The sequence below is a fragment of the Lepisosteus platostomus genome, chromosome 4 (assembly GCF_059453375.1).
Source record: "Lepisosteus platostomus isolate fLepPlt1 chromosome 4, fLepPlt1.hap1, whole genome shotgun sequence".
Taxonomy (NCBI): Eukaryota; Metazoa; Chordata; class Actinopteri; order Semionotiformes; family Lepisosteidae; genus Lepisosteus; species Lepisosteus platostomus.
The window spans coordinates 23,791,404-23,809,629 of NC_142614.1; the positions used below are offsets into that span (position 1 = coordinate 23,791,404).

Below are 18,226 nucleotides of genomic sequence, written 5' to 3' on the forward strand. Positions count from 1 at the left end.
ATTTTAAGAACTATAAGACCTCATTTCCAACTGGGTTACACTCTTCATTATTCCAACAGAGCTATCCTGAGGAATGTAACTGCAATGGCTCTTTGAACAGAACCTTCCACCGACTGCCCATGGTGTTACTATCAATCTTGATTCTTGATTCTACCAATCAAGATGTAGAAAAAATCCCCAAAGAAATTTGAAGATGATAAAAACTTGATCTTTGTCATTCATTTAATCAAGACAAAGGACATCGCAGTATATTTCATAATATCTAACTAATGACATGCTGTTATTCAAAACAAAACAAAAAAGCATCTAACAAAAAATTGTACCCAAATATTTACCTACATCAACACAGATTAAGACCATGAAGGCAAATCCAAAACTGAAAGCCAGAAATGAGTGTGGTGTGATGCAAATGCTTGAGAGCTTGCTCCTTTTTGACAACCAGTGTACTATAAAATGGTATCCTTTGACCAATTAAAAGCTAAGCTTAAATTTTCATTGAACAGAAAATGCCATTCTATTGACTTACTATGCAGTACATTTTAAGATGTACACTTGACAAAAAACAATTAGTATTACAATCACATCCAGCAAATTATAATGAGATCAGTCCTGACACCATATAGAACACGCATATCTATCAGCTATATCAGATAGAGGTGGATTCTTGACTTTTTACACATATATTATTCAGGTCCCAAAAATATGTTAATTTTATGTTAGCATTATGTTTATGTTATGTTAGATGACGACCACTGGGTGGGACAGTAAAATTCTGCCCTACTCACATTCATTAAATAAACGTTCACCTTTAATGTTAAACTTGTGAGTTTCAGGACTGCCCTTATTCAGATGTGCTAGTAACCAATAACCAAGTGAATTTAAACAGAAGGAAAAACACTGACTCACTGTGGGAGTATATGATACAGTGTCATTCCTACCCATGTCTGTTTATCACAAATAGATCACCTGTTAAGAGACATTTACTCACACATTTAGGATGAAATTCTGAATTTGCCAGTTGAGGAGGGATGTTCTTATTGCTTAAATTTCTGTCTTAGGGTATTTTTGATTACAGAAAAAGACATCTAAACTGGCAAGCAGATCACTTACAAGTTCCAATTAACAGTTGTGATTAGGGGCCGATGTGGAACACAATCCAGCTGATATATGGGTACATCATGACCAGCAATAAGAAATGATAACTGCGATTCATCAAAAACTCATAAAAATATATATATTTTCTTTTTCAGTCTCATCCAACTCGATTATTTTATACAAATCTTGCATTAAACACCCAACACACATTTTTTATCTGTTGTGACACTTTAATAGATTAGGTATTGTAAAAATATATATTGTACACCAAGATATACTGCCTGACTGTAACCCACCACCAGGCTATTAGACTTGTTTGCTGTAGAAAAAGGACACAGTAACAAAAGACATGAGCAATGGGAAATGCCATAGGAACAATCAGTACTGAGTATTTAAGTTATGACTCTTAAAGGAAGTTCATTAAAGCTTATCTACAAATAGCAAATCTATTGTTTTAAAACTACTGCAAACAACTGAAGGCAATTACAAAAGGCTGAAACTTGAAAGTACGAAACTATTAAAGACGGTCAGATTCCCTCGAGTATGACTATTACAACCAGTACAATCATTTTGTCTCAAAAGGTACATAATAATTTTACCGTAAACCAAAGCTTTTCATTAATAAAATGGAATGCATTACAGGATCAACTGTGCTACATTATATCATATGTGTTATCATATTTGGAGTCCAGATTTAATATCTGCATGTCCCTATTTACTGTAAAACATTCTATAGTGGAAGACAGGCATACACTTGTATGCAAACTAAAGGGAAAAATCATAATAAAGACTTCATTCATTTGTAAGTCACCTCTTCCTTACTACTAATTCATTAGAATTTAATACAAGCTACAGTACATTTGTACAATGGCATCCCTTTCACTGGATTGTGCAAATCTCAGGCAGGATACCTTTAAGACTATACATGATCACTCGAGTTTGTCCACATTGCAAAACAACACAAAAATATTATTATATCAGTGAAATATTCCGGAGTTATTAAAAATAAAATTAAGAACACTGTGATATATATTTTGATCATAGAGGTTTTTTTTCTGAAGCAAAAAGTAATGCTATAATTGGCAGCACACAGGAGTGAGAACTTGGCCCCATGCTAGAGGTGGACTCCTCTTAAGTGAAGCCATTATTCCCTTTAAACATGTTCATTGGCATGCCTTCCCAGAAGCCATACCACCCCCATCCGAGACTTTTTTCGACAGGAAAGCATGGACGTGTGGCCATATCTTATTGGTTTCTGTTCCTGAAAAGATCTCCAATATACCCTTGTTTCTGTGGAGACAAGACAAGTAAAATGAATAATACTTTCAAGTGTAAGATTTCTCCAGCTGACAATGGCCAGATACTTAGCTTATGACTAAGATACAGCAATCCAAGCCTTGATCGTTAAGACTAATGGGGACCAAGGATCAAACTCCATGGAGACAACTGAGATTAGCTAGTCAAGTCTTTGGGAAGTGGGAAGAAAAAGGAGCACCTGGAGAAAGCACACCTGAACATACTCCACACAGATGACACCCCAGTCTTGAATTAAACACAACTGAGAGGCAGCAGTGCTAACCACCATGCTACCCTGAATTCAATAAAATCAGTATATAGACGTATGAAGTTTCTGCCATATCAAGCAAGACAGGAAAGTAAAAAATAAAAATAAAATCCTCATTCAGCATTTTAGGGTTAGGGTTTACAGTTAAGTCATAGTTTAGGGTACAGATCCAGGAAGAAAGTTAGGATAATGTTTAATTTAAAATTAGGGTTTAGGCTCTGTAGTTAGTAGTCAAAGTACTGTAGCTGGATCATGGTTAGGATTTTTATAAATCTCATGATTTCTTTGTTTTAAAGTGCTTTTTAAAGTTAGTTGCGCTATTCAAGAAATTATAACATGACATACTGTGAAGCAGTGACATTTGACAGACAGGACAATGGGAAACCACACCCATATACTCTGAATGGCTAAAAAGAACATAAGAAATCTTACAAATGAGATGAGGCAGTTTGGCCCATCTAGCCTCTTTGGTATTACTGTAAGTAATAAATAGTAAATGCTATATATGTGAAACTGTTACCAAGTATGTGCTGCCTGATTCGTTTAAGGTTACGATTAGGTTTGCATTTGCTGTAGCAAAATTGAAGGCAACAAGGCCTTTTCTAGGGTTAGAACTATGAACAGAGTAAGTCACAGAGGTAATAGAAAAAGTCTAGATTAATTTCAGGCTCAAGATTGTGACTCAGATAAGTTTTTCTATTAAGCCAAAGTTTAAGGTCACGGTTAAAGATCTTACAGATATTGCCACAATAGTTTATAAACAGTATCACTACTACTGCAAGCTGCAGGAAGTACAGTGGTGTGTTAGATGGCAGTGCTGTCTCACAGCGCTTGAGTTCTGGAGTCAGTTTTTAGACTGGGGAGCCTTCACATGGATACTTGCCAGGTGCTCTGGTTTCCTCCTACATTGCAAAGACATGCTGACTACATTCACTAGTGTCTTGACATTTTTCTCGTGTACCTGTATTTGTGTATGTCCTGCAGTGGACTGGCATGCTGTCCAGAGCCTTGTGTCCAATTCTTATCTTACCAAATGAAGCTCTAAACATCCCAAGCTTTTGAAATCCTTTCTCTCAAATAAATTTAATATAACATTTCTCTTTTAGCAATTAGTGATGTTATGGAAATTTAGGTCTTCAGTGCTGCTGCCTCAATTTGTACTGTAGACAACAAATGATCTCGATAAACCAAGAGTTCTTTGGATAAGAATCGTATCTGGTTTTCTCAGAAAAAAAAATCGAGAGGAGGGACTGTTTAGAGCATTAAAATAATTTGACTTCAATTTTGGCATCTGGAGAACTTCTACGTATATTACTATCTGTCTCTGAAATAGGTTATTCCTACAAGCAACGGATCAAAAGTGCAGTACATGACGTTCAAGGACAAGTTTAGCTCCAAAGCTACTGTAAGCGAACATGCTTCTTAAGTTTTACAATAAAGGTAAAATAACTTTAATTTTCTTTTTTTTCATTATCTCCATAGGTCAAGCCTACCTTTTCAGGCTTCTAGTACAAAAAATACCTGATAGAGATGTTCAGTTAGTGCATTCTTTGATATTTAGTTTCAAGTGAGTCCACCATTTTCCTAATTTATTCTTTTACTTTATCCAGCAAAATTTAGAAACTGGTTCTGAACAGCTCGACCATACTTACTGTTGCATCTTAGACAGTTAAGGTCACTTTTTACCTGCCAACATAATAGTCAACCTGAAGTTTCTTTTTTGTTTTACTTAAATTACTGTTCATAATCTTTTATTAAAATTTATATGTTTGTTCGGGTTTTGTAGATGCTGTGATTATCCAAAATTAGTACATGTAAGTAGACCTTAGAGTGTGCATTTCAATATTCTTAATAACACAAATAATTCCTATAATAAAACAAAATTGAAGATTTGTTTTTCTTGGTGGACTGCCATCAATTACAAAGTCACAACATATGTCTGAATGGTTAGACATATGTCTAATTTTTCACTGGCCTTTATGTTAATCTTTGCAAAGAGATCATAAACTCAGACTTTATACTGATGATGCTTTTGCAAGATCTCCATTTTTCTAAAAATAATATTTGGGGGAAATACACAAGTGTCTGGTTCCTGTAACTAGAAACCATATATTAGAGAATAGTAATAAAGTTCTTGAAGTTTCCTGGTTTTCATTATATCCTAAAATGAGGACATAAAGTAAATCAAGCTGTACTAGAAATAGCAGTGGAAAAGGCTTGGTATACAAAAATACAATTAAAAAAAACTCATACTCTACACTGTGGTACTAACGACTAATGAATGTTATTGATACTTTTATATTTTTTCTGAATCCTAATATATACATGGTAGTTTCAGCTTGAGGTCAGAGTTTACATTTCCTTTGTATTAAATAATATTACTCATTACTCACTATTTCGTTGTTAAATTAGACAAGAAAAGTATACATTAGTCTATCAAGACAGGTTCAGCATGCGGTATGAAGTTAAAGATGTTTAGCACTTTTACTTTGTTAACAAATTACACAAGAAATTCGCATTTCAGGAATGGTGGTACCTGTAGTAGTCGAGGACTGGCTGAGTTTGCGTTTCATATGCCTTTAGTCTCTTGGTGACTGTTTCAGGTGTGTCATCATTCCTCTGTGTCAGAGGTTCACCCGTGACATCATCCAGACCCTGTGCATACAGAGATACAACACAATCATAGAGCGTCTTCTCACAAGGAATACTGAATGAGGGCATTTTCATATCACGCCTGTCAACCTGGGTCTTTCTTCAAAGGTATAAAAAGGAAATTCCCTTGCTTGCTTTTTAAATCTATATCAAATAACACAGCCTTAAAGGAAGAAAGTAAGCCATGTGAAGGATTCTTCAAGAATCAAGAATATCAAGAATAAAAACATAAACACAGAGTCACACATGCCCCTTCCACACACACATTAACTAGTTCTACTTCATGGTTGTCAAATATTTTCACCAGTACACACACTTACACTGTGATCTTACTGCTGGTGAGATTTTTTAAAGCTGCCATGTTATTCTTTTGCAATAATAAATAGCTTTTGTGCAATTAAGTTTAAAAATGGAAGATTATATTGCTTAATTCCAGCATTTTTGAGTACCATTCGTAACTTAGAAGTACGACCATCACTCGCATGTTTTTACGGGTCAGAGGTCTCATACTCAGTTCCTGAAGTTACTGCGAGTTTCTATTCCACCCCAACTCTCAGTTACATAGTTGGTGTATTAGAACCAATAGCATTAGTTGCTTTTTTAACACCTCTCATCATACTACAAAAAGACTTAAAACCTGTTACACCTGACAATTTTGTCAACAGTTGAGATAAAGTGTTGACAAAATTAACAATGCAAAGCCCGTTAACAATGCAAAGACAAAGCTACTGTACATACTGTAGTTGCTGACATCTAGCCATCATTTCAAAATCAGTTCACCCAATGGGTAAACTGGAAAAAGTAGTTAAATTCTATTTGAGAATAATGCATGTAATCAAGAAGAGGAGGCACTTCCTTACCCAAAGAGTTGTGGGAGTATGGAACAAGTTACACAGTTAAGCAATGGTGTGGAAGCCGATACATTTCATGAGGTCCAATTAACTACTAACTACTTATGTTCTTACTCCTTCAGTATTTACAGAAATAAATAATTCCTTACACAGTCTTCCTATCTATAGACATATGCTCACTGCAGAGAGTCACAGTTAAATCTACTCTACATGTACAGCATCTGGTAAAATAAACATACTGTATGAGTATGAAATACAGTATATAGTTGTCACATGTGGTTCATTTAATCTAGCTGTGTAATCTGTACCTTCAGAAGAGCATGCCAAGAGATCTCTGTGCAATCAACTGACCTTCAGCTCTAAGTAAAACAGCTGTCATGCCTATCGAGCAGCAGGCATAGAAAATCCACAACACAATTCTGATAACTCTGTTTCAAAACCCAGATTGGTCAGGTTCATATGTGAATCCAAACATAAAAGTGAAAGAAGCAAAACACACCTTAGCATGACTCCCTCTGTATTACAAAATAACTACTAGTATTTACTCCCAGCAATACTACACCTGGCATCAACAGTGTGGGTACAGCCAAGCAGTGCATCATGTTGCATCAGAGAGACCTCCAATGACATTCATTCTCCTTTTATTTACTGTAGCAGAACACAGGCACACTGCTATGTGAATATTTACCTGCTACAAGCACTCCCAGACTATATACCTATGCACAGTCTCTTGTTCACAGCCAAAGAGCTGTTTGCCCTGCTTTAATTGGTGGATAGAGAGCAAAGGTCTAAAGGAAACATTTCACCAGGCCTATATTTTATTTGTTTGCTCACCAATTCACTAGATTTGAAGACAGTATCTCGTGTTTTATTTATCTTGTCTGAACTCACAGCCATTTAATCTGTTTTCTCTGGGCTTATGAAACTGAGTGTTTAAAAAGCTACAGTATAATGGCATACAAAGTCACTTGAATGGCATTACACCACTCCACATTTTCTACCATTTTCCAGTGGTTAGACCACAGAATACCAGCTCAGACATAATCTAAAGATATTTCTTACAGTGCTATAATGGCAGCTGGTCATCGGTAGCTCAGGAAGAACCATTCATCAGGTTCACAGGCTCAAACAGGACCTCTGTTTATTGTACAGTCAGAGAGCTACAATCAAGCTTCAGAAAACATGCATGAATGAGATCTTGGTGTTCATACAGTATAGATTCTATACTGTATATGCTCTTTTTTTAACAAAACACAGGAAGCATTTAAAGGGAGCAGGGGGAGCTATATTCAAGTCACTGTAAAAGCTTTTAGTAAGACCTTATTTAAAATATTGCATTGTAAATGATTTCTTTACCACACTGCCAAAGGAAAGAGCTCAAAGAACAATATGAATGATTAAAGGAACTACTGTAAATCTCTTTTGTCGAGAACAAAGGAGAATTTAAGGTCAATTTATGTGATTAAAGTCCTTGCTTCTGTATAAAGATTTCTATAGCCAAAAGATTAAAAAGCGGGTTAACATACTGGAGGGGAGACTCAATTCATACACTAGAAATGTCCAGCAAACACCTGGGTGACACAATGTAGGATCAACTTACAAGGTGTCTAAGATGAGTCTATAGACAAATATCAATACATAAAATCCTAAGGGGGTACATACAGGGTCAGCCCAGAAGACTACTTCAGATTAAACAGCAAGACAATGACATGCAATCACATATTGGAAACTAAATGGGAATTAATTAAGGCTGGTGGATTGGAATCACATCTATACACAAAGAGTGTGGGTGTCAGGAAGACATTTTCCAGCCAGGTATAAGGCTCAAATTCTCTGTTCTTCAAGAGGCAGGTCCAGGTATAAGGCTCAAATTCTCTGTTCTTCAAGAGGCAGGTAGACAAGGTTTAGACTAATTTAGCTACAAAAGTACAAAATGAGCAAGATGGGATGAAAGGCCTTTCCCTGCTTGAAACCATTCTTATGTCCTTATGTACTAACCTTCTTGTGGTAGAGTGAAATAAATCAGGGCTGTACAGAGGGGCAGGGCATGAATTGAATATTAAAAAGAGATGCATTCATCTTCTGTGAACAAGTAGAATTTCTTTTCCTCTGGCTTCGTCTATTATATACAGTATATAAAACATCCCTATAATGTAAACTGCTAATAACTAAAAAAAACTTAAGCTATTTAAATGAAAATATAACAGAAATTCTAAAATAAAATATTGAATGTAATAAATACCAAATGTTTATACAAAACTCCGTAAGAGAACTGATGCATTCAGTGTACATCTTAGGGTTATCCAAAACATTTCACTAATTGGTCCGACACTGAAAGTACAGCTGGGTGACAACTTTACTAAACCTTCCATCAGTCAACTCACAGGAATTTTTGGAGGATTGAAGTTGGTGTTGTAGACTCTTCCACTGGCCGGATGGATCCACCGTGAGGTTAGGCGTTCCTTAATGGTCTCAAAAGGCACATCAAGGTTGATAACAGTATCTATGCGGTAGGCGCTGTCCAAAGACTCTGCCTGCGTCACAGTGCGAGGGAACCCTGATCAGGAGGGGAAAAGGGTCCTCTGTTTATTAACATCATTCCACATAAATAGCACTTGCAGTCTTCTCTAGGAGCTCAAGAGCCAAAATGGTGGTACACATAGCATTTACTATGTAAATAAGGATGTATAAGGCAAGCCCAATGTTTATTATACTTTAGCTTATCTTTTCCTTTATAAAAGGAAAACTGAGGCTGTTGCTGAAAGATGTGTATCACAGTTAGTCGTGAATGATAAATTAATCGAAATGATGCCAAATATGTGCTGTTAAAAAAATCAATCAAGTACATTTTTAGTTTTAGTTTTACTTTGACTGCTAAGTTTCTATTAATGCTGAGGATATTAAACGGTGCAGCTTTTAACTACTTTGTCATCTTCTGACAGCCTGCGGGCCACTAATAGCAGATGCTATCTATATGATAAAAAAACCCTCACAAACTCCTCTGTTCAAAAGGCTTTCATACACCTGAGTCTAAAACAAACTTGGGTCTTTCTGAATGACATGTTCAAGAATAGAAAGAGTTGTGGCTTCATTAAATTAAAGACTAAGGGGCAAATAATATAAGATATAAAATAAGAGTTTTGGTTTGGTAACCGAACTTGAAGCCACATGGCAGTGAAACTGAAAACAGAAACCATGAGCAGGTAAAAATCATTTTACATGAAAAAGGTTAGCAAATTCTTGAAGATGACAAAGTGGTAGCAACTCAAATCCCCTTTTTGTGAAATTCAAAATGCTGATAAAGCACAAATATATACTCATCTGACATTTTTAACCTTGGTTAGTTTATTCACTACCTTCATGAAACAGTAGCAAAGTGTGAAGTTTGCAAATAGTCAAGAAGACTTTATCACAATGAGATAAGAGGGGTACATGATTATGTAATACTAGGCAAATACAAAAAAGGCAAAACTGTTTTTTTGTCTTGTATGTAGATTTCGCAAAAACTAAGACTAAACTGATCTCTTTTATGATTATTTTTATTATAATCTACCTACAAGAGTATAAAACCTAAATAAATTAATGGCCACTTATATATATGTTTTTGTTTCTCAAACGAGAGAAATAGATCAGATACTCACATTTCCCAATTAGCACCTTCATCACCATAGCAATTTTCAAAACCTGTCAGGATGCCATTACCTCATTATATGTAAAAACACCAACTGGCATTTACCAACAAACAAGAAAAAAATATGTATGCAAGAGCTTATGTATAAGTATTCACACATCCAGCAGCAGTGAACAGGCACAAACTAGCAAAAGCAGAAGTGGCATTCTGAAGAAGGAGAAGAAAACAGGTTGGTGGGTAATCTTCAAAGCTGTGCTACCGGGATTCAGGGTGCAGTTCAATACCAGTAATTACACTAAATTAAATTACTGTACCACCCCATGCACTGGTTTGGAAATATAAGCCAATCCCCACAGCAGGTCTAGCCTCTCATATGAGAAATACTATAGTCTCACATTTCATAGACAAAATGCAATTAGCAACCATATTACCCTGCAACTCACAACTGACAAACCACTGAAGCTAAGCACGTGTGAGCCTAGTCAGTACCTTGATGGGACACCTCCTGGGAAAAACTAAGGTTGCTACTGGAAGAGGTGTTAGTGGGGCCAGTAGGGGTTGCTCACCCTGCAGTCTGTGTGGGTCATAATGTGCCAGTATAGTGATGGGGACACTATGCTCTAAAAAGGCTCTGTCCTTTGGATGAAATGTAAAATCGAGGTCCTGAGTCTCTGTGGTCCTTAAAAGTCCCAGGGTGTTCCTCAAAAAGAGAAGGGGTGTTACCCAGGCATCCTGGCCAAGTTTCGTATTGGCCCTTACCAGTCATGACCTCCTAATAATCCCCATCTATGAATTGGCTTCATCACTCTGTTCTCCTCCCCACTGATAGCTGGTTTGTGGTAAGTCTAATGGTGCACTATGGCTGCTGTCGCATCATCCAGGTGGGTACTGCTCATTAATGGTGGAGGGAAGTCCCCATTAACCATAAAGCACTTTGAATGAAGTATCCACAAAAGTGCTATATAAGTAAGGAATTATTGTCCTACCACCTACAGTAAGAACACCTCAACATTTTCCCTTTTTTAAAAATTATGTTTTGAGATGTATTAACATGATGACACATGTCAAATTCTAGGTGGATGTTGCACATTGGTTGTGGTGGAGGGGAGTCCCCATTACCTGTAAAGCGCTTTGAGTGGAGTGTCCAGAAAAGCGCAATATAAGTGTAAGCAATTATATTATTAATTATTATTATTATAACTACTACTTTATTTATCATTTTAAGGAGAAACTTGTCATTTACCTGCAAATGTAACTTATAAATCTTTCCAGGACATTAAATGCCTTCAAACTTGCTGAAGTGAAGAAAGACATTCACTTCAGATATCTTGTATTGGTTAGTATGGTATTTCCCATTATGAAGGAAAGGGAACATGCATACAATTTTCCATAATCCTCCTACCATCAAGCAGCCAGTTGTGTTGCTCCATGGTCTTCAGCTCTTGCAGTATTAACCTTGAAATGACATCATCAGGAACCAGCTGGCCCTGATCAATGCAGGACTTCATCAGGAGCCCTATTTCTACAATGACAGAAATAAAAGATGTCATCAGGAACTTCCGTGCCTTCCTTCAATCTATTTCTCCCCACAACACAGCCCCTTCCCCATCAAATAAAAAAATCCCAGACACACATTTTAATTACACTGCTTTAGAAAGTTGCAATGGAAAACCTGTATCTGTTTCTCACAAATTCCATTGGCATGCATGTAGAAAGTGAATGCATTCTAGAATCTAGGACTTTCTGAAAGTCTTCACTGAGACTGATGATTAAAATGATTGTAATCTGCAAATTGTGAATATGGTCATAAAGACCAAATTGCAAGGATAGCTGAAGGCAGATCACAGTGCTTTCATTGGTAAATACACTTCCAGTGTGTTTTCTGCTTTGCAGTGGCCAGGACATGATAAATTAAACATGAAATAAAGACAGTTACAGAAGGAAAACCAGAGACCTTGGACTTACTTTAGTCTAAATCACACCACTGCATGTTTAGCAAAATACAGCATAAATATCTTAATTGCTTAAAATAGAATTTATTAAAGATATTGAAAAATACTGTTGGTTAGAACTTAATAAATTAATAGATATTTTTGTATAAATAGATTCAGTCCCTGCATATGGAGTTTGATTTTACTACATAGGTGAAGTCAAGGTCTTTCTGAGAATTATGTCAAACACAAACATACTGTACAATAACCTTCAAATTGAAAGCACCTGTGTGTATTGGGTAATTTCCCATCTGTTATTATCAGTTTAATTTGAATTTTAAAATGAAATACATTAAAGTGTTTTCAGTTTTACATTTGAACTTCACAAAGCTCTTTCCCAACACCTGTATTTCTACATTCTTATTCCAGTTTAATTTACTCTTCCATACCCCACTGAAATGAAACTGTTAGGTTTTAAAGAGCTCATAAAAAAAGAGATGTCCTTTGTGAGGATCTCTTGACCACCTGTTTCTGAAGAACTATTATTTTTGGAAGGACATTTTCTCAGATTTGGTCCTGAAGTGTCTCCAGTTGGTGTTTGCATGTTTCCTCCATGCTGGTACAAGTTGTTACCCTGTCCTCTTAAGTTTTCTGCCTCTTCCTGGCTGGGGTGCTGGCTGGGGTAACTGGTATCTTTACATTGTCCCTGTGTGATGAACTCACTCTAGCTGTGGTTGTAGTCCAGCCTTGCTTCCAACATGAAGTAAGGAATGTCGCAACAATTGTTCAGCAAATGCTCAGATGTATAAAGAAGTACTGTAGGCTCCTTGCCAAATTATCATTGTAACAGACATACATTATTCAAAACCTAAATATAAGATGGTGCTCTTGGAGAAAAACTTAGTGGAATTATTTTCTCTCTCCAATTTCCATATTTAGCACATATAGTATATGTATAGCCATAGTGCCCTGGCATTATTATTTATATTTATTTCTGAATACAGTGTTTTATCTGTTATTTGTTATTGTTTCTCACAGTTCTCCTGCCTTAACACAGAATACTGATGACTGAGCCATTCCACAAGCCTGAATTTCCAATAATTACTCTAATTTCCTTATCGGACTCTTTAGTTTTAAATATGCGAACCAAGGCCTTAAGAAATAAAATGCTTTGGCCCTACCAGACAGAGAGTTCTCAAAAGTAAATGATGTTCCCAACTCGTCCTGCCATCCATTTAAAAAAATACGACTTAAACTTTAATTAACCAATTAACCAAATACCTGTGTGTTCAAAATCTGTTAAAACTGCTTCAAGTGGATTCTGTTGGTGTTTGGTATTAATGAAATAGATATTTTAAATAGGTTTACAATCCATCGTTGCTTTTATAGGCCCTTATGTGTCACCGAATTGATTTAGTGTACACTTTCCACATACCCTGCGCTTCTAACCGTCGTACAAAGTGCGACTTAAAAAATCAATACGAAGACTGAAAACTTCAAAGTTTTAGCAAAATTCATATGCATCTAAAGTTGACCATATTAAAGATCTGCACTTTTCTCCAAGCTAACTTTACCACGCGTTTCTGAAAAAAGCTACAACCACGCTCCATTAGCAGTGCACTCACAGCGCGCTATTGTGCGACATTCCTTCGCTCCTGACAGCGCAGCAACGGCACGTCCCTTTAAACTCCTCTATCGATACAACAGTAATTAGTATGTGGAGGGACCAGCGCAGGATGAAGAAATTCAATTGCAACTAAGAGAGTGCGAGCTGAAACTGCAGCAGCACAGAAAGCCAATTACCACTTCGTCGGTCCTTATTTCATTTATTTAAAGAACTAGTGTTTTCTATATTTATATTGTTTTATTCTTGTTGTTTATAATATTAAATTTAAATCACTTTGGTGACAGATCGACAATGGTCCACACAGCCTAAAATCCTGTGTCTCACTTAGGCCTCGTCAGTGCACTCAGGGGGTTGACACTAGTGTCACGATAGCACCCTTGTTCTGGGTCCAGAGACTCGGCGGTTGCGCATTGTTTGGGCACATTGAAGTTTAGTTTGATACACCGTTCGTGCATAAAAGTGCACTACAGGTATTCCAATGCCAGATATTTAACAAAACTTTGAACTGTAAAAAACACGTTCGTTCTACACGGGTGTTTAGTCTTACCTACGTTACTAAACTTATATCTAGAAACAAGATAAAGTTTTCCGTTGCATACAGTACTTTGGCTTGGCTAACACTACCTGTTGTTAGTTCTTTTTGTACAATCGACCTCACAGTATCGAATTTAAAAGGCTTTCCAGAAGGACGTTTTGGTCAAACCAAATTACATTAATTCTCTACAAGTCCTAGGCCTTAAGTGAAACGGGACTGTTCTGTAAAAAGGCCAGCATTAAGGTCTTTATAATCACAGGTAATGACAGACACATGTTAAGGCAAAGACTGCATTTGTGGAATGATCTCAACTTGAAGCAATCAGTAGCTCAATAGCTCGTGGAGCCGGGCTCGCGGTTAATAAGAAATAAAGGAAAAATGAAGTATACAGTAAACGCAGATTATGGGTGTATTTACGTTTGAAACAACAGCAAAGAATCAAAACTACCCTAACGCATAAGTCATTTAGAGGTTAATGATTATGGCAATTTTATGGTATGTTACGGCAGAGATCTCAAGATCACAAAATATAAGTTGAGGGGTTCATAGAAAACATTTGTGAGATAATGAAAAAATAATCATAAAAAACTAATTTAAATGGTTGATTTCAAGCCAAGAACATTCTGTGAACAGCAGGTGTATAACCTTACACACAGTGAAAGAGTTTAAGTACGATACATTAGGATATACTGTAGGGCTTAAAATCTATTTCTAAGGCTATGCTAAGGTGAAAGACTAGTATAGAAGGCAGAAATGTTCTTTTAGCATAAAACACCACCCCATCCAGATCACGACCAAGTAAAATATCTATGAAAGATGGAGGATAACTGGTGCAATATAGACCATTAACAACGCAGTTCACACCCAAGGAACTTCAGAATTTGTAGAACGTTAAACCTAAATTCCTGGAAAAACAGAGGGGGTAACAGGTGGGGGCAGAACCTACTGTCGCTACTGTACGTCTTAAGAAAAAAACAAAAATGTCAAATGTGTACTGAGTAGCTCGATAGGTTTTTGACATTATCTTAAAATATAATTTGATAAGTAAAAAACCTAATCTACTTTCGAAACAGGGATCAAAGTTCATAAGAAGACAATTGGCAGAAGAGGTTTTTGACATTATCTTAAAATATATAATTTGATAAGTAGAAAACCTAATCTGCTTTCGAAACAGGGATCAAAGTTCATAAAACAACTGGCAGAAGCCTGCGATCACAAGAATGTATATGCTATGACAGTGAATACTATATGGGTCAGCCTCCAAATAGTGGAGACTTTAGCGTGGCTGAATTCAGCAAAGAACCAAGACATACAGTACAATACCACTCACTGTAGTGCCACTGTGTAGTTCACATCTATGGCTGAATTACTTTCACGGTTAAGCACGAAATTAGCCAAAAAAATAATATCTAAACGCAAAAATAAAATATCTAAACGACAGCTCAAAATGGTGAACTAGGTCTCTATATCTGATATGAACCCATATGAAATGCATGTGAATAGTATGTCTTTACGTGATGATAGCCTTTCTTTGAAAATATACATGTAAAGGAACACTTTTGAAGTTGTCTTATGTCTTTAAATGTTATTTTGACCTCTACATTGTATTATATTTTCTTACATTTGCGTTCCTGCATAGAGCCGATTACTTTAGTCTTCAATTCCAAAATAACTACCCAACAGCTTTAGAACCTAGACATGTCTTCAGTGATCATACGATAAAAAGGAACTGCACTGTACACACGAACTGTAGAGAAAAAAAAACGTTTGGATTACAGTACGAGGTAAAAAAAATGTAGGTGGATAGAAGACGTTTTTACATATTCGGCTTTGAATGCTCTATCATTGGTGCAGACTGCAAAGTTTAAAAAGTGAAACCAAAGGCACAGAACGTACAATGCACTAAACTAACAAAAGCAGTAGCAAGTCTATTGTAAGTTAACTGTATCCCTGCACCAAAGTCTGCCGCGTGTGATCAGAAAATAAGTAGCATATATCTGTAACAACTCGTCAAATGCTTTTGGTGTGTATCTTTCACCTTTGTAACTGCTTACCGGTTTTGGCTTTAATATTGGCTCTCAAAACGTCTCCGCTGGAAAGATGTTTTAATCCAAAACTTTTACTTATACGGTCCGATATTGTGCCTTTTCCGGAGCCTGGGGGTCCCATGATGACAGCACGAAACAAAACGCGTAGAACCATTTTTTCGGGGTGTTAAATTTTAAGAATTATGAGTGAATAAAATATTTTCATTAAAAAACAGAATCCGACTTGTAAAGCAGATCACATACATAAATAGAATCTTTACCCACCCACAAAAAATAAAACTTAAAAAATAAGTGCGCTTAATGATTACGTCTTCTGCCTGCAGCTTGTGCTTTGCCTGGTCTCAGAATGAAGGCGGCTTTTTTTCTAAACCTTGACGCTGTCGTAGTCGTTGGAGGAGGAGAAATATTTGCATTCCAGGAAGTTGCAGGCAAGCAGAATACAACACCGACATCGGTTAATTTGTATCCGTCAAATATCTCTGTCCTAGTTTTGTGGAGTGTGTGCATGGGATTTGCGTTACAAAACCTTAGCCAAATGCGGGATTAAATTAAATAAAGTTTAACGCATGACTGGCAGTTCGTCCCATCCGTTTTGTAGCAAACTTAGATGACACGTTTGAAGGTTGTGCCGGCATTTTCTAGTGCATATTATCAGTACATCTTATAACTACACTACTATACTATGTATTATACAGATACTGGATTTGGAAAAAAAAAAATGGTGGAAACAAATTAATATCTTTCAGGAATATGCCTGATATTCTTACGAGCGCCTGAAACAAACCAAATGCAAATTTCCAAATGCAGAAATATGTTTTTCAACGTTAAACTATTCTGATAATATACATAATCTCCTTTCTTAAATAATTATATATTTAATTTTGATTGTCCAGTTAAATCAGCTGTCGATATTTGTTTAAAATCCTCACTGCTTTAGAGTAATGGTACCCGATGAGATATTTATAATCTGATGCTGATGCTGATGTATGATGCCCACTCTTCTCTGGATTGATTCCAGAGTGCAAATATTTCTTTATAATGTGGTGATCAAAGTACGTGACAGTATTCTAAATAAGGTACTAGTGTATTGTACTATTTTAACGCAGCACCCTTTCATTTAATTTCTAAATACATCACTGTATTTCCTTATATTGGATTTGCTTTTCATTTCCATTGCTTCTCGGTATGTTTATATGTAAATGTTTCAACATAGTCTTGATAAGCAGTTTCTTCAAGATCTGTGTTTCCTATTTTATTGGCATTTAACACTCTGCACTTGTCTGCATTAAATATCAATTCCCAGTTTGCCCAGTCTTTTGGTGTCATATGTGAACTTGACTAGTTCACTACGTTTACCAGCATCGAGATCATTGATATAAAGTAGGAAGAGCAGTAGTCCTAATAAAGATCCTTGTGGTTCTTCACCAATTCTTATTTGTAGTTTTCAATCCATTTATCAGCTCCAAATGCATCATTACCTCGAATGACTATCACCTGCAATTTGAAAATTAATCTTCAAAATTGATTTGACTGTATAACCATTCCTGTGTGATCAATATATTTAGATCAATATATCTTGCATGCCAAGAAGATTCTGTGGAAAATAAGCTGTCTACATTCATAATTGGCAAAACCAAAGACTGACACAGCTAAGTAACCAAGTTATAAAGCCTACAGGAAGAAAGGAACAAGATGTTGTGCAGTGATGACATACACATTTTATATTCCTAGAAGTAAGTATTCAAAAATATGGTAAAAGCAAAAAAGACCTTACCAATGTTGTGAGTATTTCTATTGTAACATTGCACATATATTGTAATATATTACAATATTACAATGTTTATATTGATAATATTCCAGATGTATACGCTTAATCAAATGATCTTTCAATATGTATGATTCTAACATGAAATAGGAGGTACTGTAATTCATTATGGTGATTAAATGAGAATCATTCTATATTGACTATACAGAACTTTGCAAAAGAAAGTCTAGATTTTTCTAAACCCACTGTTACCTTCTCATTTAGAACAGCGATCTTTTTGTGAATAGAAGCCCTCTTCTTAATTCCTGCCTAGTGAAGGTCATTAATGCTGGCTATTCATCCAAAAGTGCAAGAGCAGATTTTGTTGAAATGTGCTTTTTTCAACCAAACCTAGTTTTATACTTACAATAAAAGAAAGTTAAAAACATCTAACAAACAAGTCATAAAATGCTCACTGAATCTAAAAGATAATACCCTTCCTATAAAATCCATGTAAAAATCAGAGGCTCCCTCAAATTAAATGAAAA

At 36.0% G+C, this 18,226-nt stretch overlaps 1 protein-coding gene across 1 annotated transcript; it reads right to left on the minus strand.

Moving 5' to 3' along the window:
- Positions 1 to 1,304: 1,304 nt before the first annotated feature.
- ak3 (adenylate kinase 3) lies at positions 1,305 to 16,298 on the minus strand. The gene is made up of 5 exons (XM_088629112.1): positions 15,941 to 16,298; positions 11,196 to 11,315; positions 8,547 to 8,719; positions 5,196 to 5,314; positions 1,305 to 2,385 (listed from the first exon to the last, which is right to left on the minus strand). The coding sequence occupies exons 1-5, from the start codon at positions 16,086 to 16,088 to the stop codon at positions 2,259 to 2,261; spliced, it is 687 nt and encodes a 228-aa protein (XP_088485238.1). The 5' UTR covers positions 16,089 to 16,298; the 3' UTR covers positions 1,305 to 2,258.
- Positions 16,299 to 18,226: the final 1,928 nt, after the last annotated feature.

Excerpts from the sequence above, each read along its gene's own strand:
- ak3 (XM_088629112.1), bottom strand. The coding sequence starts at position 16,088 with ATGGTTCTACGCGTTTTGTTTCGTGCTGTCATCATGGGACCCCCAGGC. Across the intron at positions 11,316-15,940 it reads CAATATTAAAGCCAAAACCG|AAATAGGGCTCCTGATGAAG; the intron begins GTAAGCAGTTAC and ends CTGTCATTGTAG. Across the intron at positions 2,386-5,195 it reads CCAGTCCTCGACTACTACAG|AAACAAGGGTATATTGGAGA; the intron begins GTACCACCATTC and ends TTGTCTCCACAG.